A 21,608-nucleotide genomic window follows, 5' to 3' on the forward strand; every position below is an offset into this window, starting at 1 on the left:
GTGTATCTACAAGGCAGCAGCAACAATCATGATAAAGAAGGCCACTTCTTGAATCTGATGTTTTATTCAAAATGACTATAATAGCTGGCAAGATGGCAGCTAAAAAAGTCCAAACAATTTGTTTTGATTAGAAATAAAGCAAAGAGGCAGATGGTAGCCTTGGCACCTTAACAAGTTTTAACCAAAAACAGATAAAAAATAATCAATAAGCTTCTAGTACACAATCTGGATTGGCAGTATTTACAGCTAAAGCATTAAAAAACATCCCAAAAACTCCACAAATTAATGTCCCCTTAAATGCAGAGGTGAAGACTTTTGGTAGCAAAAATTTTCACGATTCTTAAAATATGAGGCTTCAAAGATATTTCTTTAAATTCAAAAGCTAAAAGTCAAACCAAAAAGGATACAGTTATACTGGGCTTGGAGAGCTCACTGTCATCAGTAATGCATTTTACAGAATAATTGGTCCTATTTCAAAAGCCCAGTGATGACTGGCTAACCACAAAAAAATCCCCCCAAACCACACCCCAGAACAAAGAGGCCCTGATTGTACCGGAAGCCTGGCCAATGGATTCGCTGTTGAGCTGCAAAACAGCCCCCTATGGCTCTTCTTGACCACTGACATTAAGGCCTCCTTTTTGTACTTCAAGTTCTTCAGCACTGACCATAGAGGGATCAATGGCTGCGTATTTTGTTCCTCGAAACTGCAGTAAATGGATCTGTAGAAATACAGAGGAACTACTTAAATGGTTGTAGTATAGGGATTACTTTTTCACATTTCTTAACAAAAGATACCATTCAGTCTCAGACATTTGACACTTACTAGCTGTGACCCTGGGCAAGTCACTTAACCCCAATGCCTAGCAAAAAAACAAAAACAAAACAAAAAAAGATACCATTTACTCATCATCACATTTGATTCTACAAAGATTCTACAGTCCTTGATTCATACCTTACAATTAAAGTGTTCAATGAGCAACAGCCTCAGGGTAGTCAGTTGCTTTCCAAATATCAAAAAATCTAATTGTTTCCTCAGAACAATCCAATGCTTCCAATTGCTGGCCTCTACCCTCCACCTTAGCATTAAAATGAGAAGAACAGCCTAATGTTTGAGAAGTCCCTGAGTCGGGACTTACCTGTACATAAAGGTTCACCTCAGCACTTCTGCAAAGGTAAGGAAAATTGCCTCCAGTTTTAAGATGTGCTCTCCGAGCGTTAGGGTATAATTTGTACATTTCTTCTTTAGCTTCAGTTGAAAGGGCACTCTGGTCAAATACCTTTGAGAAAGAAGGAGAAAAGCTAAACATACAGTTGTCTTTAATGGGATCTCTTCAAATGAAGGGAACGATCACAAAATGGGACGCCGCGATTTTCTCTCTGAAGCATTCTACATTCCCGTCAAAGCAGCCCACAAATGACATATGCCATTTTCCATACAAGACATTCCACTTCCTGTTTTTGTGCAGGCTCTCCTCTGTGCCTGGAATTTTCTCCCTCATTACTTCATTTGGAATCACCAATTCCCTTCAAGGCTCAGCTCAAGTGCGGTACCTATTCTAAGAGCTCTTTCCTGATTTCTCCACTTATTAGAGTTATCTCTGGTTATTATTTCCACCCTTCCCTTGGAATGACTGATTGGTAAACATTTTGCTTTTACTCTTCTATGTACATGCTGTGGTGCCAAGTTTTTTTCTTATACAGAATCTGTCTCCCTGTAATTTCTATCCACTGGTCCTAGTTCTAGAAGAGTTACAGAGAATTCAATTCACCTCAAATATTTATTAAGAAGTTAAGTGCACCTATGACTCAGAAATTTCACTGCTAGCTATATACTCCAAGGAGGTGAGCAATAAAAAGAAAGTCCCATACGCAACCCTTAGAGAGGCACTTTTTGGAGTAATAAAAAAGTGAAAACAAAATAGACAATAGCTATCAAACTGTGGTACATGAATGTAATGGAATATTATTGTGCTGTAAGAAATCATGAATATGATGAATACAGAGAAATATGGATTTATACGAACTGATGAAAAATAAAGGAAACAGGGGCAGCTAGGTGGCACTGTGGATACAGCACTGGCCCTGAAGTCAGGAGGACCGGAGTTCAAATCTGGCCTCAGACCAAACACTTGACACTTGCTAGCTGTGTGACCCTGGGCAAGTCACTTAACCCCAATTGCCTTTAAAAAAAAAAAAAAGAAGAAAAGAAAAATAAAGGAAACAGAACCAGGAATATAGTACACACAACTACAATAATGTAACTGAAAAAAAAAATTGAACTGAATGCTTCACAATTATAATGACTAAGCTTTGCCCCAAAGAAAAGATATGAGAAGAGACTATGTTTCAGCTTTTTAGCAAAGGTCAGGGACCAAGGGTGTGGAAATGTATTGTTGGATTTCTTTTGACATGCTGATTAGTTTTGCTGATTTTTTTTCTTTTTTAAAAAAATCCTTTTATTATAAGGAACGGTTCTCTAGGTGAGGGTTTGGGGAGGAATATAGTAGAAAATGCAGGTTATATATCCACAAAAATGTATTTTTAAAAAGTAAGGTATGTACAAGGCACTGTGCTAGACACTGAAAATAAAAAGTCAAATTATCCATTTTATCTTCAATGATTCTCTCTACAGAAACGGAACTACTAGCTAGCCATTGATACTCTAGCTCCTGATTCCATTAATCTTCACAAGCTGCAAGAAGAACACTGCCTCCCCTTATCTCTGGCTCTCAAAATACTTACCTTAATTCTAGGCTCAACTCCAGTGCCACTTCTTCCTCTGATCTCTCCTGCCATTAGAGTTTTCTCTCGATTCAATTTTCCTTGAACTTTTCTCATTTGTGTTCTTATTGTAATCCCCCTTCCCCTCTTTTCTACCCCGCCCCTCCCTGGACAAAATAAATGACTCAATAGCCAAAGACTTTTGTTTTTGTTTTTGACTCTGTCCCCAATGTCTAACATAGTATCTGGCACATAGAAAGATCTTAATGTTTGTTGAACTGAATTATGGAGAGAAAATTGAGCAGACCTGGCAACTGCCTGGGTAGAGAGTCAAAGACAATCCTGAGTTTTTGAATCTCATTGACCAGAAGGATGACGGTGTCCTCAGCACATATGCAGAAGTGTAGAGGCAGGACAGGCAGTTTGGGGAAGAAGATAATGACGTTTCGGACACACTGTGTTTGAGATATGAATGGGCAGGGATATTTCATAGGTAGTGGCAACATGGACCTGGAGTTCAAGAGAGAAATCAGGGCTGTAATAAAGATTTAGGAAATATCTACATACAGATGACAATTAAATACCTGTGGAAGCTAATCAGAGCATTAAGAAAGAACAGAGAAGTCCCAGGACAGAGCTCCTTGGGAGAACATCCACCATTATAAGGTAGGAAATAGAGGATGACCTAAGAAAGAAGGTAGTCAGACAGGTGGCAGGAGAAGTAAGGCAACAGGGCTATGGAAACCAAAGTAACAGAGCCTATCCTACTATGTCTAGTAGTAAGAGAAGGCCAACCAGGTAAAGCTGCAGAGGTCTAATAATATGAGGATTGAAAAAAGGCCACTGGACTAAGTACTTAAGAGATCACTCACTGGTAATCTCAGAGAAAGCAATTTCAATCATATGGTAAAGTCCAGAAGCCAGATTACAAGGGGTGATCAAAGAACTGGGATCAGGTGAGAGTAGATGACTTTTTCCTAGGAATTTGGCTGTAAAAGGAGGGGAAAAAAGGATAGTAGCTGGAGGGATTGCAGGGTATGCAAGTACAGGAGAAGAAATCAGAAGATAAAGATTTAAGATATGAGCAGATGAACGATCAAAGGCTCAAGCTCTAGGAGAAGACTGGAGGGGACTAGATCAAGGGCATAAGGGGCTGGCCTTGGTGAAGAGAAGGCCCACCTCTCCCTCGGAGTCTAGAACAAATTCAAAGAATATACATGTAGTTTTGAGGCAGAGAGAGAAGAGCAGATGCCTGACAGCTGGCTTCTATTTTACAGTAAAGAAAGAAGTGAGTTGCTCTGCTGAGAGAGAGGAATGGGGTGGCCTGGGGTCTTGAGTTAGGAAGAAAAATGTTTCAAACAGCCACTGCAGAGATTATGACAGAAAGTCGATCAGGGAAGAATAAAATGACAGCTGTGTATCAAGGTTAGATAGCATAAATCTGTAGTGCGGCCACTCAGCAGAGTTGTACGACTTCCTCAAGCCCTGTTCAGCAGCACATGAATAGGAGCAAAGAATAGGGGCAGAGGATGTAACCCATAGTTAGATTTGGAATAAGTATCAATAAGACAAGAGCACAAAGGATGCAAGGGTGGAAGATAGCGTACAGATGAAGAGGACAGCTATAGGATCAAGACTGTGAAGGGAAAATAAAATGACTTCTCTTTCCAAATAAGGCAGAGTTCATAGCCCCTGAAAAAACGAGAGGGATACAGGTAATGGAGGTTAGGATGAGGACAAAGAATGGCTGTAGAAGGAGCAAAGTGTATGACGGAAGATAGAAAGTTATAATTAGAGGGGGGAAGTTTAAGGTTCAGAATCATGGAAGGAACACAGATTTGGGTTGTGGTGAGATCCCTGAGGTTGGCTATGGTAAAGTGAAGATACAGGTGGAGAGAGCTGCAGATATGCTGAAGAAATGAACAGTTTGATCCATTTCTAATATGATAGCACTTCATATATTTGAAGATAGTTATCATATGCTCCTTAAGTTTTTATCCAATGTAAACAGCCCTTCAATTGATCCTTATAAAACATAGTTTCTAATCCCTCCCCATTTTAGTCCTTCCACATGATTATCCTTCAGAGCTACCAAATTCTAAGTCATCTCTTGTATCTTCAACCAATCTTGGAATGGCATGGTCTTCAGTCACCACCATGGGTGCTCTCCCTGGAACCTCTACACTTTGTCAATGTCCTTCATGAAATGTGGTGCCCTAGAACTGATGATAATGCTCTGTATGTGGACCAGGACAGAGCATAGTGAGACTCTCACTGCCTGCATTCTGGACACCTGGCCTCTATACTACTACACCAATTAATTTCATTGTAATCCTAGAGTTCAAAAAGAATGAACAATATAAGAACCCTCTGTGCTACCCATAAGGCTATCATGAAACTGCCACCTATGAGAGGCCCAAGGTGTGTTCTGGTCATGTGTGATCAGTGGTTTGGACCTGCTGGCCTTACAGCTGAAGCTTAATTAGTAAGTGTAAATAAAATTTGGTATGTTTTGATATTATTGCCACAGCTGATGTTCTGTTGACACAGCATTCAACAACACAGAGTGACCTTCTGTGCCACAAAGAGACACTGAGTAGGACTTCAGTAGAGAAATCAAATCGACAATGGAGCTGTTTCCAGGACAAATCTAGGATAAGTAACCAACAACTAAACAACTTCTGATTTTAAATATCCATAAAAAGTAAAGTTAGGATTTTGGAAGGCAAGGAAAATTCTGAATAAAAAAGATACAAGGTTTCTACCTTTATGTAAATGAAGGTAAAATATCTACTTTAATATACAAAAAGGAAACTTACATCCATAATAGTCACAGGAATGTCCCGAATTTTGTGAGGTTCCACATAAGAATTCTGACAGTTCAAGGTAAGCCTAGAAGCCAATTCACTTTGACCCAAACTTTCTAGCTATAGGAGAAAACAAAGATAAAGATTTATTTTTTAGTTGACATTTAAATCAACAGAGGAAGCTAGTGCTTTCACTGGCATGTCACCCAGAGGGGGTGTTTCAACAAATATCACTGATGATGAAACATGTTCAACATGAAAGAAAATAGACATGGCCTCTTAGTCATCTGCACCAAGCCACGCCTTAATTTTTTTCTCCAACAATTGTAAAATCTCATTCCCCATTCTGGTGATGGTTAAAAAAGAGGTAGATTGCAATAGGCATTTGACAGTTTTCAACTTCAATTAATCCCTCAAATGCATGGCTATAAATGATGAACCTAATTCATGATGTATATATAACATCAGCAGATAATTCTTCAAGGTGACAGTTTCCAAAAGACTAGCTACTTCGTGAGTATTTAATAAAGCAGATGAACACAAAATGGTAGGACTATTAACCCATATCCCTTCACAATTATATAAAAAAAGAACTGAGAACTAAGCAAAATGCTACATATTGTTATAAAAGTAAATCTGCTCTATACCTATAAGTATTTGAGTACAAGACCAGAGATCATTCAGGATGAAGGCCCACAAGTGTGATGATACCTACTACGGGCACAACAAGCAATCCTCCATGGGAGACTATTCGGAATGTCTGACTCATGGCTGCCTCCCTCACACCCCACTAAAACTACTGGCATCTCTTTCTTCCATCTCTCCCTTCTCACCCAATAGGAGAACGCTGTCTTCTAGGCATTGAAAACTATAATTGTGAATGAAAATCAAAAACATTCAACAGACTTAAGTGCATCCAAAGGAAGCCATACACAGAAACCTTTAGAGTCATGCAAGGACCTGAGCGTCTTTAATTTAAACTCAATGTAATGCGCTATTTCTTGAAATTCACCACCTCCTGAGTCTCTGATCTGAGGATGAGTTAGTAATGACAAAATAGGTGATAGCTAACCTCTAAACAGGAAACTACAAAGCATGGAATGAGAGACAGATTTCATAAAGAAGGAGTCTTGGGCAATTTTATAATGCCTGTTCAGACATATGAAAAATTTAAAACTTAATAATCACCTTTTATACACGTTAAACAAAACAACAAAAACTTAAAAACCCCAACCTGTGATATCCAGCTTTAGGAATACAGTGCCATAGGCAGAGGGGAGCATTCTATAGCAATGAACATGCACAGTGAGATACTCCTTACCCTGTCAACCATGAAATCAATGGCATCTGCCATGACAGGATCCACAGGACCAGATGAAAAGTTTCCAAGTACTATTTTCTTGAGCATAAATGCTGGCATTAACCAAAAGCTGCAATGCACAGACACAAACTAAGTATTTTGAACATCTAAGTATGTAACACCAATAGTATATATTCAATCAATCAACAAGCATGTATTAAGTGTATACCACGTACTGGGCACTGTACTAGATACTGGAGATGGAAAGACAAAAATAAAACAGTTCCTGCCCTCCAGGAGTTTACATTCCATTAGGAAGTCAACATTCACATCAATAACTCTATGCAAGATAAATACAAAGTGATTTTTTGAAGGGAGGCTCAGGCAGCTGGGACAATAAGGAAAGGTCTCATGGAGAAGAAAGTGGTGCTTGCCTTAAGTATCCTGCAGTCCATCCCTACTAGGCCCTTCCCAGCCTCTAACATCTGTAAGAGGATTTCACTAAAAACAAGTCAAGAGGGATTTTCAGTTGCTTTCTAGGTTTTCTTTTGGGTTTCAAAGATTCTTCTAAGGTCTGGTTCTCAACAGCAGTTCTAGGAAGTTATTGATTCTATAGGGTCTTTTTCCCCTGTAGCTATGATTAAGCTCAATTTTGCAGAATAAATTATTCTTGAGTATAGGACTTTTTCTTTTGTCTTTTGGTAAACGAACATCATATGTGCCTTCTTCTAGATCATGAAGGATGACAGAATGTTGTTTGTTACTAAACCATCATGTGAGTATTTCAAAGAATTACGGGCAATAATTCAAAACACTTTAAAAAGATAAAAAAGTTGATGATTTCACTTGGATACTAATTTATAAAGATCATTACAAGTTCGGCCTAATCCTGTCCGTGAATCAGGCTCTCCCTTTGACAATACTGGTTGCTCTGGGAGATGGGTTAACCCTTTCAGGTTGTCAGAGCACCATTTGTGTAACTGCTGTTTCAAAGGAAAGTAGCCTCCTGGCGATCCGAAAAAAATGTATTTCCCAAAGTAAGTAATCTGTGAATGTGAACATCTATGATTACCAAACATCCATTTAATGGTTTTAAATTAATTTTTTCTCATGCTGAGAATCATTTACAAACAAAATGGGTTTTGGTTGATGCTGAAATTGGGAAAGCATTGGGAGGAGAGTAATAACTTATAAATTATATTACTTAATTAAATTATATTTGAATATTGCTTTCAAGTTGACCAAGTGGTTTCCTCCCTACAATCCTATGTGGGAGGTCTTGCAGATATGATCATCCTCATTTCAGATTTGAGCACTTAGGCCCAGGGGTCATACAACTAGTAAGTGGCAGTGCCCAGTCTCAAAACCAGATCCTCTAGCTCCAAGACTCTTTCCATAATATCATTCTGTCCCAGGGCCAATGTTATCCCCTCCAATAATAACCAGGTTCTTTCCTGTTTGCTCTTTAATATTTTAAGGATGATATTAGATTAGGGACTGAAAATAAAGAATGATAATGCTGGGATGGTGTAGAGGGATATTTCAAAACATAACAGTGTAATACTACCTGGATTGTGAAAAACATGCCAACAGAGTTTTCCTTATGAGGAAACCTGAAAACTAGACCAATCACAAAGGTATGTTTAAGTCACTGGGCATTTTAAAAAATGTGTAGCCTAGCCTCACCAGCAAAAATACCATAGACCTGTTAAAACAGAGGAAATAAGTAAAAATGACAAAACCTAATACCAGTTGGTACGTAGGTGCCCACATTTATTTATTTACTTACGTATCACCCATAAGCTAGTTCATACCTTGTAAAGAGCAACAAGACAATATGTACCAAGAAAAGCAAAACTATTGATTTTTTCTAACTTGATTCTTTCAGGATGAGGAATACGCCCCAAAGGAAGTAAAACAAAAAACAAAACTTGGATAAGGACTTTCACAGAGGCACAATTTATAATCCTGAAAACCTGGCAAAAGCCTTTGGGCCCTATAATAAGGGAATGGCTAAGGAAATAAGGGTCCATCAACACAGTGGACACTATTTGGTTACTAGAAATGACAAGGTGAATTATGCGGATACATATCATCATGGAAACATCTTTATAAAGTGGTGTAATATGAGGGGAAAAGTCGAACACATTAGAGTCTATAAATGCTGGTATCAAGTATATAAAAATGTGTATGCATCATCAAAGTTTGGAAGAGAATATAATGTTCATTGGGTTCTTTTTTCCTTTTAAAGTTTTCTTTTTTTTAAAGAGGGCAATGGCATGACCATAGGCAGCTAGATGGTGAAGTAGATACAGTGTTGCGACCTAAAGTCAGGAAGACTCATCTTCTTGAGTTCAAATCTGGCCTCAGACCCTTACTACTAGCTGTGTGGCTTTGAGCAAGTCACTTAACCCTATTTGCCTCAGTTTCCTCATCTGTAAAATGAGCTGGAGAAGGAAATGGCAAACCACTCCAGTATCTCTGGCAAGAAAACCTCAAATGAGGTCACAAAGAATTGGACACAAGTAAAACAACTGAACAAAAATGCAACATGACTGTGAGATACAATTATTCTTCCTTCTCCCTCACTCTCCAAAAACTGTCTAGTATTTTAGTATTAAGTAAAATATCAAATTCAGCTTAATTCTCTTACCTGTTTGCAGTCCAAGTCTGGTTAAAGATGGAGGTGTCACTGAAGGAATTACAGAGGATAAGGGAATGAACTCTTGGAGATTTGTGAGTGTATTCAGCAAACTTCTGCGCCAAAAAGCCTCCCAAAGAAGCCCCAAAAAGATGAACCTTAATTTGAATCAAATATAAATTATTAAAAAATAGCAGTAAAATACCTGGAAATCCCATCCTAAACTTAATTTTAAAACAAAGTTTATCAGCTATGGCTATTCTCTGCAACTTGACATACTTAAACAGACAGGAAATTCAAGATGCTTTTTGTTTAGCTTTAAGTATAGCTTTAACAACAAATATCTCAGCAAGAAATATAATGTAACCAAGTTATAACCAGGTTTTAAAAAAACTACATGAACCACACACACATCTGGACCTTTGATTTCACTGGTGTGGGAAGCTGCATATCAGAAAACATTCTCAACCAATATATATCTTCAACCATTAGGCAACTTATACAGTTACCTTATATAACTTACATAGATACCTGAGGCACTTGGAGGGAAAGCGATTTGCCCATACTCTCCCAATATAAAGCTAAAATTAAATTACTTAAAAATTTTGAGTGTACTAACTTTATCAAGTTGCAGATGGTCTAATAGTTTTCTGAATCCATCACAGAACTCAAGGTGGTCCCAATAAACTGGATACTGCAGCTGTAATAAGAATTTCAAAATAAGCTATTTAAAGTATTAAAACAATGGAACCTAATCCATGTACATCTGGAAAATGACTCAATATGCAATAGCATTTATCATTTGATAAACTACATCTACTACTATCATTTGATAAATCTACAATAATGAGGTTTTAATTTTTAGTTTCAAGTCATAATTCATTTAAAAGGTTAATTCTGTTCTTTAATAAAAATTAGAGCTAATATTACACTTCTTTGCAGAGGTGGGAGACTGTGTGTGGAACAACATTGGCTACTTTTACTAAACTTTTTTCTCTTTTTGTCCTTTGTTACAAGTGAAATTTCTTTGGGGCAAAAGGGAAGGAATATATTTAGAGATAAAGATATAAAAACAAAAGACAGCAATATTTTTTTTAAAATTAGAGTAACAATGTAGTTGGAACAAAAAAAGATTAAGTTGGTGTTAAAGAATTGATAAACATGAGTTTCCTAATACTATATGAATGATGATTTTAATGCAGATCAATTTTAATACTAAACACTCAAAAAAACCTGTGAGGGTAATGAGAGAAGGGAACCTTTCTTTGAAAGGAAATCATGATTTTGTTCAAATCAAACTTCCCTTTAGGATAAGAGTCAAGAGAACTGAAAATAAAATCTACATTAGGTAAAGGCATGAAAATAAATAAGGGTTGTAGCTACTTTTATATAGCTTACACTGTCTTTTCTTGCCACAACACATCTTTATGGAGCTTTTAAACAAAATCTTCCCTCTCTTCTTTTTGGCACTGAGTCACACTCTAATTTTGTGCTAGTCTTTTTATCTGTGAAACTGACTACAGCATCACGGAATAGGAACATTCTCAATTAGTGTTCCCTGATGATGAAGAAAAGAGAAGAAATACAAGTTATTAACTACAGACTGCTGGGAGTGAGCAGTTTATCTCCAGATCCTTCTGTATGTAAACCCTGCCTGCACTGGTTGGCTGTTCAAAATTAATCATATTCATCTTGTCTTTTAACTGACATCAGGTTGAGCTGAATCAACGACAATTTATGGCTTTTACATAACAAATTCTACTTTTATTAAATTCCACAAAGAATTAGAATTTCTACCATTTTGTGAAGAGGAGAAAAAAGATTTGAACAGCTGAGCAACTAAAGAACTTGGATTAGTGATGACCCAGATATAATTGTTTTGAAGTTAAAAAAAACAAAAAACAAAAAACAAAAAACAACCAACCTATTCAATTTCCTTTCTGGGCAATGAAAGAGAAAAGACAAGTGCACATGGTAGAGAGTTCTGACCAAACATATACGCAAGTCCATCTAACTAACAGGATCAAAGAAGCCAACTCAACAGCAAAAACCCAGAGAAGCTAGCTAATATATATACGTATGTATATATGTATCTATATATAGATACATATATAGATATAGATATATAGATCTATCTATCAATATATATAGTTAATCTATACCCAATATATCTATAGCTAATAATATCTAGCTTTTCACTTAGGCATAATTCCAAATAAAAGGAGAAAAATCCAATCACAGATTGACATTTAGCAGACATGAGAAAAGTTAAGAAATTTATACTATAGACATAAATACATAGTCAACTTTCAGTTATCTGAATAGGGCAGCGGGCTTTGATTTCAATTCCCTACTTGACATTGAAACTTACATACACATACATACATACACACACATACACACACACACACACTTAATCTCAGTGGCTGAAACACAGTCAGCTATCCAGCAGGAACTCGAAGAAGAAAGGAGGTACCAAATTCACAACTGGATTAGACCTTTACAAAAGGTCATTTCAAACCCTACAATGAATGATCTCACTTTCTCTCTCTCTGTTATCCAGAAAAAGTTTAAACAAAAAAGTCAGTAAATTTAGAGAGAGACAAATAAGCTTGTGCTGGTGCTATCAATTCCTATATATAACCCTGTCTTTGGGACTATGATAACGCGACCTACAGTCACATGTATATTATACATCTGAGTATACATGCTACTTCTCTTCAAATACCTTGACAACTTTTTTAAGCATTCAAAACAACTTCTCTTTTACTGAAAAACCAATTGTGAAGCCTGGCTTTTATACCTGGCCTGAAATGATAGCAGAAAAAGAAAAACCTGGTCCTTTGAAGTAAGGTCAATAATACTCACTGCTATAACTCTGTAACCCCATCCAGTCAATGCCAAAATCTGCCGGAAAAACACATCTGCAGTTCCACTTACAGGAGGAAGAAATATGAGGGGACATCTGATACTTCTGGGGCCTGCATCATAGAGTGACCACACTTTACTATCATCATCATCTACTATAATCTGAAAAAAAAATTTTAAACGAAGACTCTTGTAATGAATTTAGTTTTTAACAGTTCTTATTTTACAGAAGTAGAATGTCACTGATATTATTAATAGCATTGTCCTGTTAAAAGATAAAACCTGGGGATCCAAACCTTAAAGCCAAATTCCTATTTATAACAGCTAAGTTGGTGTCTTTTGTTTCCGTCTGTGTTCATGCCAATAACCAAACTGCAGAAGATGGCTTTGCATTCCTCCAAAAAATATTATCCTTTAGTAGTATTAACGTTATCCAAATTCAATTTCCACAAAGTCAATGTGAAGAAATCTATTTTGTAAAATTGAATATGACATCTGTAGCAAACTAAGTCTGGGTAGCCCTTCGTGTATAGATGTTTAAGGGGGATGGGGGAGGTGATGGAATAGAAATGAAGGAAGGCAGGAATTGCAGAATCCTTCACTGGTTTCAGCCTTAGAGTTGGTTAGAGTCAGTTGCTAGAAGGGCCACTGGTGTGAGCCTCTATTATAAAAACAGGCAGTTAACAGTTGGGGGAAAAGCACAAGAAGAAATCTGATAGCTTATGATGATGATGCTCAGAAGCTGTATGAGATTTGCTCCTGGGAGAATCTCAAGGAGAGAGAGGCCTGCTAACAGAAATGAATCACAGAGAGGAAGATGGGAGGAAGGACAGATTAACTTTTGTGACCGTGGGGCTTTCTCACAGACGACCAAGAGGAAACATTAGCCTAGAATTACAAATGGCCATTTATAAATTTATAATCAGTTGGGGGTGGGTTGTTTGAAGGAGGTATTAGTGCCAGCACTACTCACACGTTTAGGGGAAAAAGAGTTCACAATTCTGCTTGCTCAGTTACCTTTTTCGTCTATTCTGTATTTTGGCCTCGTTACCTTGGAAAAAGTACATGAATGGCTGTTTCAGGGCTTCTGGGTGAGCCTGACCAGAAATTCCCTCTACAACATCCCTGATAAGAGGTCCTTCAGTTTCTGCTTGAAGAACTCCTTTGTTGTTGGAAATAAAATTTCACCTTGCTTTTATAATTTAAAAAAAATTAAGAGTGATGTGAAATTTCCCAAGGGCTAGAGTAACATCGCTTAACCAAAAGTGCCAGCTCAGCTTGTGCCAGCAAAACAAAGAAAAGTCCATGCAGGAGGCCACACCACAGGTCAGGCTGGTTTTCCTTGGCCCCGAGTTGCAGATACCACACTTGTGCTTCCATGGACGTGCTCACATACTTCCCCAGCCTCAAGCACATTTTTTAGAATAAACTCCTGCTCTCTTCTTTCACTGAAAATGAAGGCTGTTCGAAGGTATCTTACAGGACATACCAATTATGCCTAAAAATTTAGGCTCTTGAAGCATGTAGCATAGGAGGTCTAGGAGATATTTTCAAGGATACAAATTTAGGAGAAACAAAACAAAAAGGTATGTACTAATGTAAAAACCAAACCCAAAAAACACAGTCTTTCAAATAACCCATACTATCTCATAGCTAAACATTCACTTTCACTTCACCTTTTTAGCTCTTTTCTAAGGAAATAATAGAAAAAAAAGTTAGAGAAAAAGAAAACCGGAGGTGTTCATATTATCTACTGACATTAAATGTCTATCATAAATTCTTCAGCAAACTTGTCATGAACTCTATATTAAGTGTTCTGGTAACCGGAGATAATTATACCATTAAATCTAGTGTGCTGCACCTAGCAGGTATTTAACAAATGTTTATTGAATTGAATAATTTTATGGAATTCCTAAAATATTTAATTCAATTCAACAAATGTTTAATAAAGCACCTATTATGTGCAAGGCCCTGAGCTGGGATCTAGGAATACAAAAATTTAGTCTCTTTTTAGAGGAAAAGATCACTTTCAACTGAGAAGATCAAGGAAATGGTAGCTGAGCTAAGTCTGGAAGAAAGAAAAGCATTTCAAAAGGCGGAGATGAGAGGGGGTGAGTTCCAGGCATGGGAATAGCCTGCATGAATGTTCTGAGGCAGGAGAGTAAAGAATCAGATCAGGAAACAGTTAATGGTCCAGGATGGCTGGCAAAATACAGCAGATGAAGAGGTATACTGGAGCCAGGCTATTAAAGGCCTGAAATGTCAGGCTAAAGGGGTTGTACTTTATAAGCAACAGGAAGTCACTAAAAGAAGAACTAGTTGTTTCAAATTCCATTCTTTACTTTTACATATACTTAGTGAAAAGGCTGTTGACTTCCGAAAAGTTGTACCACAGTCCTGACTCTTTTTCTTCTAGTGACCTTGAGTGGAGTCTGGTGGGGGGGAAGAAATGAGGATGTTCACATCACCCTCCAAAGGGTGCAGGGGGGTGGGGGGTTGGGGGTGGGAAGGAGTTGGAAATCAGCAGCTTGAATACAACAAGGAAGAGACAGAGTGCCTTCGAAAGCTATTTGCCCTGTGCCAATGAAACCTGTAGGTTGATAAATTACAGAAATGTGCCTCTGACTTTCAGTATGGAAAATTATTTTGTAATTACTGTAAGCTTGAGTCTTCTTCATTGCTATTTGATGTGACAAAAAACCCATAATTTTGTGAATATTATTTCTGCTATAATAAAGGCATATAATAAACATGCACAATAAAAAATCTTAATATAATATGTTGACAACTCTGTGAAAGTTTCAACTTTGATGATACTTTGTAATTAAAGAGGCCCTTTTCTCCAACATGATCTCAGAACTGTTTTAAAAGATTATCTTTTATCAATACCAACAATTTTTAAAGAGTTTAAGGTTTTTAAATCATCATAGACAAAGGTCTTCCAAAAGATGAATACATTGGTTTTGGGGGACAAATATGACACCCTATTTTTCTGATCTTCCACTTTAGTGAGAAAATGCACCATTTAACAATATGTAAAAAACAAGCAGCAATTTTGACCCAAAGTACTATGAAATAATCCTGGGAATAGGCAAGTGCTTTATAATGAACTTTTACCATACCTTCCAGAATTCTGATGATGATCCACATCTTTCACATTAAAAAATACTGCAGTGCATAAGCAACTATTTAAAAAAAGCAAATTCTATTTGCAGGAACATGTCATCTGATTAGAGAAGCAAGAGTATATGGGGAGGGGGGGCCTTACTACCAAAAAAACGGGTTTAGAAAATAAAGAAGTCAGTTATCTGCACTTTCAATCTTGAATTAACCTCAAAATATAACCGTACTTCACAGATTATGTAACTTTTTGGCCAAACAATAAAGTCACAGTACTTAGCAAGAATGGAAATGAGGCAGGCTACACTGGCATGCTATCTAAACCACATAAAACCCAAACCAGGACTTTATAAACAGTTCAATTCAATAGACAATCATTAAATATCTACTACATGTAGAGCATCATTCTAGGAACTAGAGAGAGGGTGAACAATACAAAAGAGATAAAACAAAACCATCCATACCTTTTTAAGGGGAACTGTACTCCTGAACCAGTTATAATCAGGAGAGACTTTAATCTCTCCCATGATTTGCTGAAATAGCTGTTAACCCTGAAATAAAAACATGTGATGTTTTATACCAAGAATTCTAAACACAAAAGCTATTACTATTCACATAAATAATGCTTTAGGCAAGAGGATGAGAGTTTTCCTATCTTGTTAATACCTTTTTTTGCTCTAAAGAACATAGTGCTGTCTAATTCCAATGTATCACAACAATGTTAGAGGTAGAAGGTGCTTTAGAAATCATCTGGTCACAGGATTTCCAATTGGAAGGGATCTTAAGAGATGATCTAGTCAATTTCCTCATTTTTCCAGATAAGAAAATCAAGGCTCCAAGATGCTCGGTGATTTTTGCTCAAGGTCATACAACTAATCAGTGGCAATACTAGGGCTAGAAGCCAGTCTCCTGACTTCCAGTCAACAGGTTACCTTTTTAATTTTAATGATTCAATATAAGGTAGACATTTGACAAAGGTATTTTAAAACTAATTTCAATAAATATGTAACTATGGGACTATTTTTATAAGCTACCATAAAGCTGCTTTTTAATAAAGTACCCAGATCAGAGGTGTCCAAATGGTGGCCTACATATGACCCTCCAGAATTTCATGTTACTTGAAACACATCATAGGGTCACAGATTCAGAAACACAAAGGGACACCATAGTGGTGACCTAGTTGAACCCCTGCATTTTAAAGATGAGGAAACTGAGGCCCAGAGAAGGTAAGTGACTTGTATAAGGTCACACAGTAATAAAGTCAAGGCAGGATTTAAACCCAGAATCTGACTGAATCCATTGTCCTTTCTTCTGCATAATATTGCCTCCTACATATGGGAAAAAGGGCTATTATAGAAATTACTGTCCCATCTTCTTCAAGAAGGCTTTTTCAGTCCTTAACCTTAGTTCCATCCCTCTGAGATTACCCCCAATTTCTCTCATATATAGCTTATTTGTACACAGTTGTTGCAGTAGTCTCCCCCGTTAGACTGTCAGCTCCGGGAGGGCAGGACCTGCCTTTCTTTGTATCCCCGGGGCTTAACAAAGTGTCTGGCACATGGTAAGCAATTTAGTTAACTGAATGTCTAATGTTACGATTAAAAGTTGTACCATGCACTCTGAGAGGCCAAACATGGCATTATAACAGACCTATGAGACTACTACCAAACTAGCAAAAGAGAAACACTATTTAAAATTATATGTCCTTTTTTCACCAAAGAAGTCCCACTTTGATGCCTCCTGGTGGTGTGAGATTTCCAAAGTCATGTCAGGAGAGAGTACTCTCTGGCAGGTACTATTGTGCTGGAAAGACTGAGCAGAGGTCTGGTGAAAGATTCTGACTCTCCTCCACAGGACAAGTCAAGAGGATCATGTCAACCATCTAGTGATCAACTTTTCTGGCCACCGAAATTCACCAAAACCATCTTCATCAAGGCAAGGAATGGCTATAATCTGTGTGGGTGGAGGGGGTAATCACACCTAAAAAATGGTATACCTTAGGAAGTACTGAAATAAGTCTGAACCCATGAGATTGGCGAGTCCTGGCTTTACAGTTACGGGACCTGGATAAGTGTCTTCACCTCTTTGGGGGTCAGTTCTCTCATCTGTATATGAAATCTGACTGAATAATTTCTAATGTTCCTTCTACTGCAATTATTCTAGATATTTGGTCAGGTTAGCCAGCCTTCACTTAAGACAACACTCTTCTTTATTGGTCCACAAAGAAACCTGAAAATAGTTACTGGTTTTATGTTCTAATCAGCAAAAACTTTCACCATGTTCATCAGCTACAAGAAGTTTCAGATACAATCATAGAAAGTATTCTAATTAAGTTCAGTATTAACACCTGCACAGCTACGTAACCCAATACTCAGGATAGTTTGTAAATAACTATTTTCTTCTACCATGTTCTCCAACTCCATAAATCAACTAAGAACCTAGGAAGATGGGTCTTGTAACTTGTGGAGTCTTTGGACTGTGAGGAGCCTATATCTGGGCAACTTGCTACACTTCAAACATAAGTGGAAATTCTTCCCAGCCAAAGTCTGTAACCACAAAGTGGCCTCAAACCAAACTGCCTTCAAGAAAAACAGGGTGCTAGAGCAGTTTGTTTCCACAAATTGTATTCTATGTCAGATAATTAAGAGCTACTATAGGATTCTATCAACAAAATGTATGTTACTCAAAAGGTAATTAGAGTTAGATATTCTTGGATTTCATTCTGAATCCAGACACTTGACTACTGTCTCAATTTGATCTTAAGGTGTACTTTTAAAGCAAATCAATTAGGATAAGACATGAACAATTTTGCAAAAGCAAAAAACCAAAGAGATTATCTCATGCATAAATGTGCCCATTAAAAATCTGTACTAAGCAAAAGAAATTTCATTCTTTTTGGATTTGTTTCTAATTTTCTTAAGAATGCATATTTATAGGTGGAAAACAAAACCCATCCCCACTCCCCAACTACAATTTTTATCCTTTGGGCTAGTCATTTTATCAAAATCAAGGCATCTGGCACATTAACTAGGAGTATTTTTACCTGGATGGATTCAAGCTACTGTCATTTTAAAAAATCTACTCAGTTTACAATGAATTTAAAGTTCCATTACTAAGTTACATTACAAGAGGTAAATTGTCTTTTCTGAGAAGGCAACATTCTAATCTTACTTAGGAATGGAAAACTACTTATTATATTTATAAAACTGTTTTTAGATAATAAGGCCAACAAATGAGCTTTCCTAATCACCAAACTGAGAGCAAAATGAACTCTTAAGTTTGGAACTTCAAATACAAACAAAAGACACAAAAGGCAGAAATATACTATATATATATACACACACACAACACACACAAAGACATTATACCTATCCTTAACTTCTTTCCCATAGCATATCATAATCATATATACAAAAGAAGTTTCTTACCAATATTTCTTGGTAATGTAGAAAAAATTATTTCATTTTTAACTTTAGACTCTCTAGACTTAATGATTCCCTGGACAGGGACTAAATTACTGCTCAAGACAAGTGATGTTTAACACTTGTGCTGGTTTGGCAGTATATGAAAGGTAAAAGAGATACCAAGTGTTGACTGAGCAACTGACTGCTTAGTTGAAAAAGCCTCACAGCTGGGAAAGGAAAACAGCTGGGTACTACCAGCGTGGAAAAATGAAAGTCTGTTCTCATAGATCCCTTTCATCCCTTTAGAGGGGGTTTAAATTTTCCAATTCACGTGAGGGATAAACTATGAGGCAAAGAAAGCTTAACAGTCCAACCAAGCTGGTTAGGTTTAATCAACAAAGAACACAAATCATAATATGGTTAAATTTAAGACAACTTACAGGGAAAAAAAAAACCAACTCTTTTACATTTTGGTAAGTAATGCACTTCATTTTTGGCCCAGACCCTACTTAGAATATCTTCTATGTATGTGTAAACATCAAAGCTTATCTGTTTGTTTAATCCCAGATTCCTTTGATACCTACCCCTTAACAATGCTTGGCATTTGTAGAGATTTCAGGATGATAAGCACCTGTCTCATTGGAATCCAAATAATGGTTATTAGCTTATTACATGCAGTGAAATGTCACTTTCCTCATTTACTGTAAATCCCTTATCCTAATCGATAGCCTCTCTATGACTACACCTCATGAATAAAGACTATATGTGTAACAGCAATAATCATATTAGTAAAACAGTCTCATTGCTTTAGGGGGACTCCTGGCATGCCTGCAAATCTAACTAGGCGGATGTAAATGGTCCAGTTATTTTATCCTGAGTCACAGCCAGGGAAAAATTTCCCCCCACTTTTCAGTAAATCCATTTAAACATCTGCCAAAACTTATAACTGGAAAACTGACTACCTTAAATCTTTTCTGAAGTAAATTTAAGGCCATTTCCTCTTGTTCTTTGGCTGAGTGGAGATAGAACAGATGGCGTAATAACCCCAAAGACTTTGGAAACAGCTATTGTTACTTCTCAGTCTATTAGTATTACTTGAATTTTCTGTCTATAGGAGTAATAAGTACTCAAATAGAGGCAAATCAGCAATGTAAAGTGCATTCTATGGATACTAAAAAAACCTTTCTGGAAAAAAAATGCATGAGAAGCTCGAGGTGATTTTTAACAGATGATTTCTGGGGCATTCGTCAAATCCCACTTGGCTCGAGCCCAGCCCTACAGCAGAGATGTGGAGTGACTTCACCTAGAACCAGTGTCTCTGCTGACGGGGTGAAGGCATCTCCAGCCTGCGTGTCCCTAGGAACGCAGACCAGGATGCCGGCAAAGACGCCCCGGCCTCAAGCGCACACTGTGTAGACACCCGCTGCCTCCCGCGGGAGGACGTGTCTGCACGCACAGGTCCTACACACAGTATCATAGGGCGATGCAGTTTTTGTTCCTTCTGGGTCAGGACCTGTGAAATTCCTGCTACCAATGCAGTCCACAAACTTATGGTCTTAGACAGTTGCGTGGGCGACAGAGAGGTCTTGCCGAGGGTCCCACAGCCAGTGGGTGTTCGAAGCGGCACTCGAACCCAGCTCCTCCTGACTCCAAGGATGCAGCCCGGTGTGCCTGCTCCAGACTCCCCAATCTGCGCCCCCCGCACCGTCACACGGCCCCTCCCACGCCGGTGCCCCCGGCCACACCCCCCGCAGCCCTAGGCCCCTCACCTGCCGCAGGCCAGCCCCCACTTCCCTTCCCAGCCCCGGCTTCTCGTGGCGAGCCGCCGGGGGCCCAGGCCGCGGATCTGTCTCGGCGTCCGTCCCCGAGGCCGAGCCGACAGGCAGGGCGGGAGGGGGAGGGGCCGCCTCCGGGGGCTGGAGCGCGCAGCCGTGCGAGCCCGCACCGCGCTCCGCTCCGCACCCAACCGTCCCCGGGCCGCCGGGCCGCGCCGCTTCCGGGGGCGGTGACATCACGTAAGGCGGAAGTCCGCGCGGGGCCGCCGCCGTCTCCATAACTACGGAAATAGCGGCGGGATGCGCCTGGATCCCCGCGCCGTTCGGGCCCTGCCGCGGGCGCGAGGGAGAGGCGGGCGAGTTCGGGTTCTCCGGCCACGCCGGGGCATCGGAGTGCCCCCGACCCCTCGGCCGGACAGAGTCTCAGGCTGAGGCGGCGGCGCGGGATCGCTCGCGTGGTCTGGCCGCAGCTGTCAGTCAATCAAGCTAACCTAGGTCTAGGCCCGAGGAGGCCTCGCCCCAATCCTCGCAGTAAGCGCTGTGCGTGTCTGCCAGTTTTCCCCAAACCACCATTCCCCGCTATTCCTGACAGTGAGAGTTTAAAAGATGCCCTGTAGGAATAAAGATCAAGAGGTGTAATGCTGGAAGGCACCTTCGCGGGCCTCTCCTCCTGATGACCAAACTGGGTCCTACAAGTTAAGTGACCAATCCAAGATCAAGCGGCCAGTAGCTAAAGCAGGATGTGACTCCATATCTAGCACTCTTTCCATTGTAGTCCTCTATTTAAAAAATAAACATGGCCACATGGCAGTTAGGATTTGAAACCCGGCCCTCCTGACTCCAGGTCCAGCACTTTATCCAAAAGATCTTAAGAGTGGGAAGTGATGGGTCAACCAAAGAGGACAAAAAGGTACCTGAAATATTTGCAATAATACTTTTTGTAAAAGCAAAGACCTGGAAACAAACCAAACA

The 21,608-nt window shown here is 38.8% G+C and overlaps 1 protein-coding gene across 2 annotated transcripts; it reads right to left on the minus strand.

Moving 5' to 3' along the window:
- Positions 1 to 45: 45 nt before the first annotated feature.
- On the minus strand, positions 46 to 20,735 carry SPG21 (SPG21, maspardin). Of its 2 annotated transcripts, XM_027851670.1 has the most exons (10): positions 20,631 to 20,722; positions 19,446 to 19,492; positions 15,922 to 16,008; positions 12,338 to 12,499; positions 10,089 to 10,169; positions 9,482 to 9,627; positions 6,850 to 6,958; positions 5,541 to 5,648; positions 1,137 to 1,277; positions 46 to 719 (listed from the first exon to the last, which is right to left on the minus strand). In XM_027851670.1, the coding sequence occupies exons 3-10, from the start codon at positions 15,982 to 15,984 to the stop codon at positions 600 to 602; spliced, it is 930 nt and encodes a 309-aa protein (XP_027707471.1). In that variant the 5' UTR covers positions 15,985 to 16,008; positions 19,446 to 19,492; positions 20,631 to 20,722; the 3' UTR covers positions 46 to 599. The 2 variants fall into 2 exon arrangements, with proteins under 2 accessions (XP_027707471.1, XP_027707470.1); XM_027851669.1 differs by lacking the exon at positions 19,446 to 19,492 and having other exon boundaries at positions 20,631 to 20,735.
- Positions 20,736 to 21,608: the final 873 nt, after the last annotated feature.

This window comes from Vombatus ursinus, unplaced genomic scaffold, assembly GCF_900497805.2.
Source record: "Vombatus ursinus unplaced genomic scaffold, bare-nosed wombat genome assembly UNPS02009205.1, whole genome shotgun sequence".
Lineage (NCBI taxonomy): Eukaryota > Metazoa > Chordata > Mammalia > Diprotodontia > Vombatidae > Vombatus > Vombatus ursinus.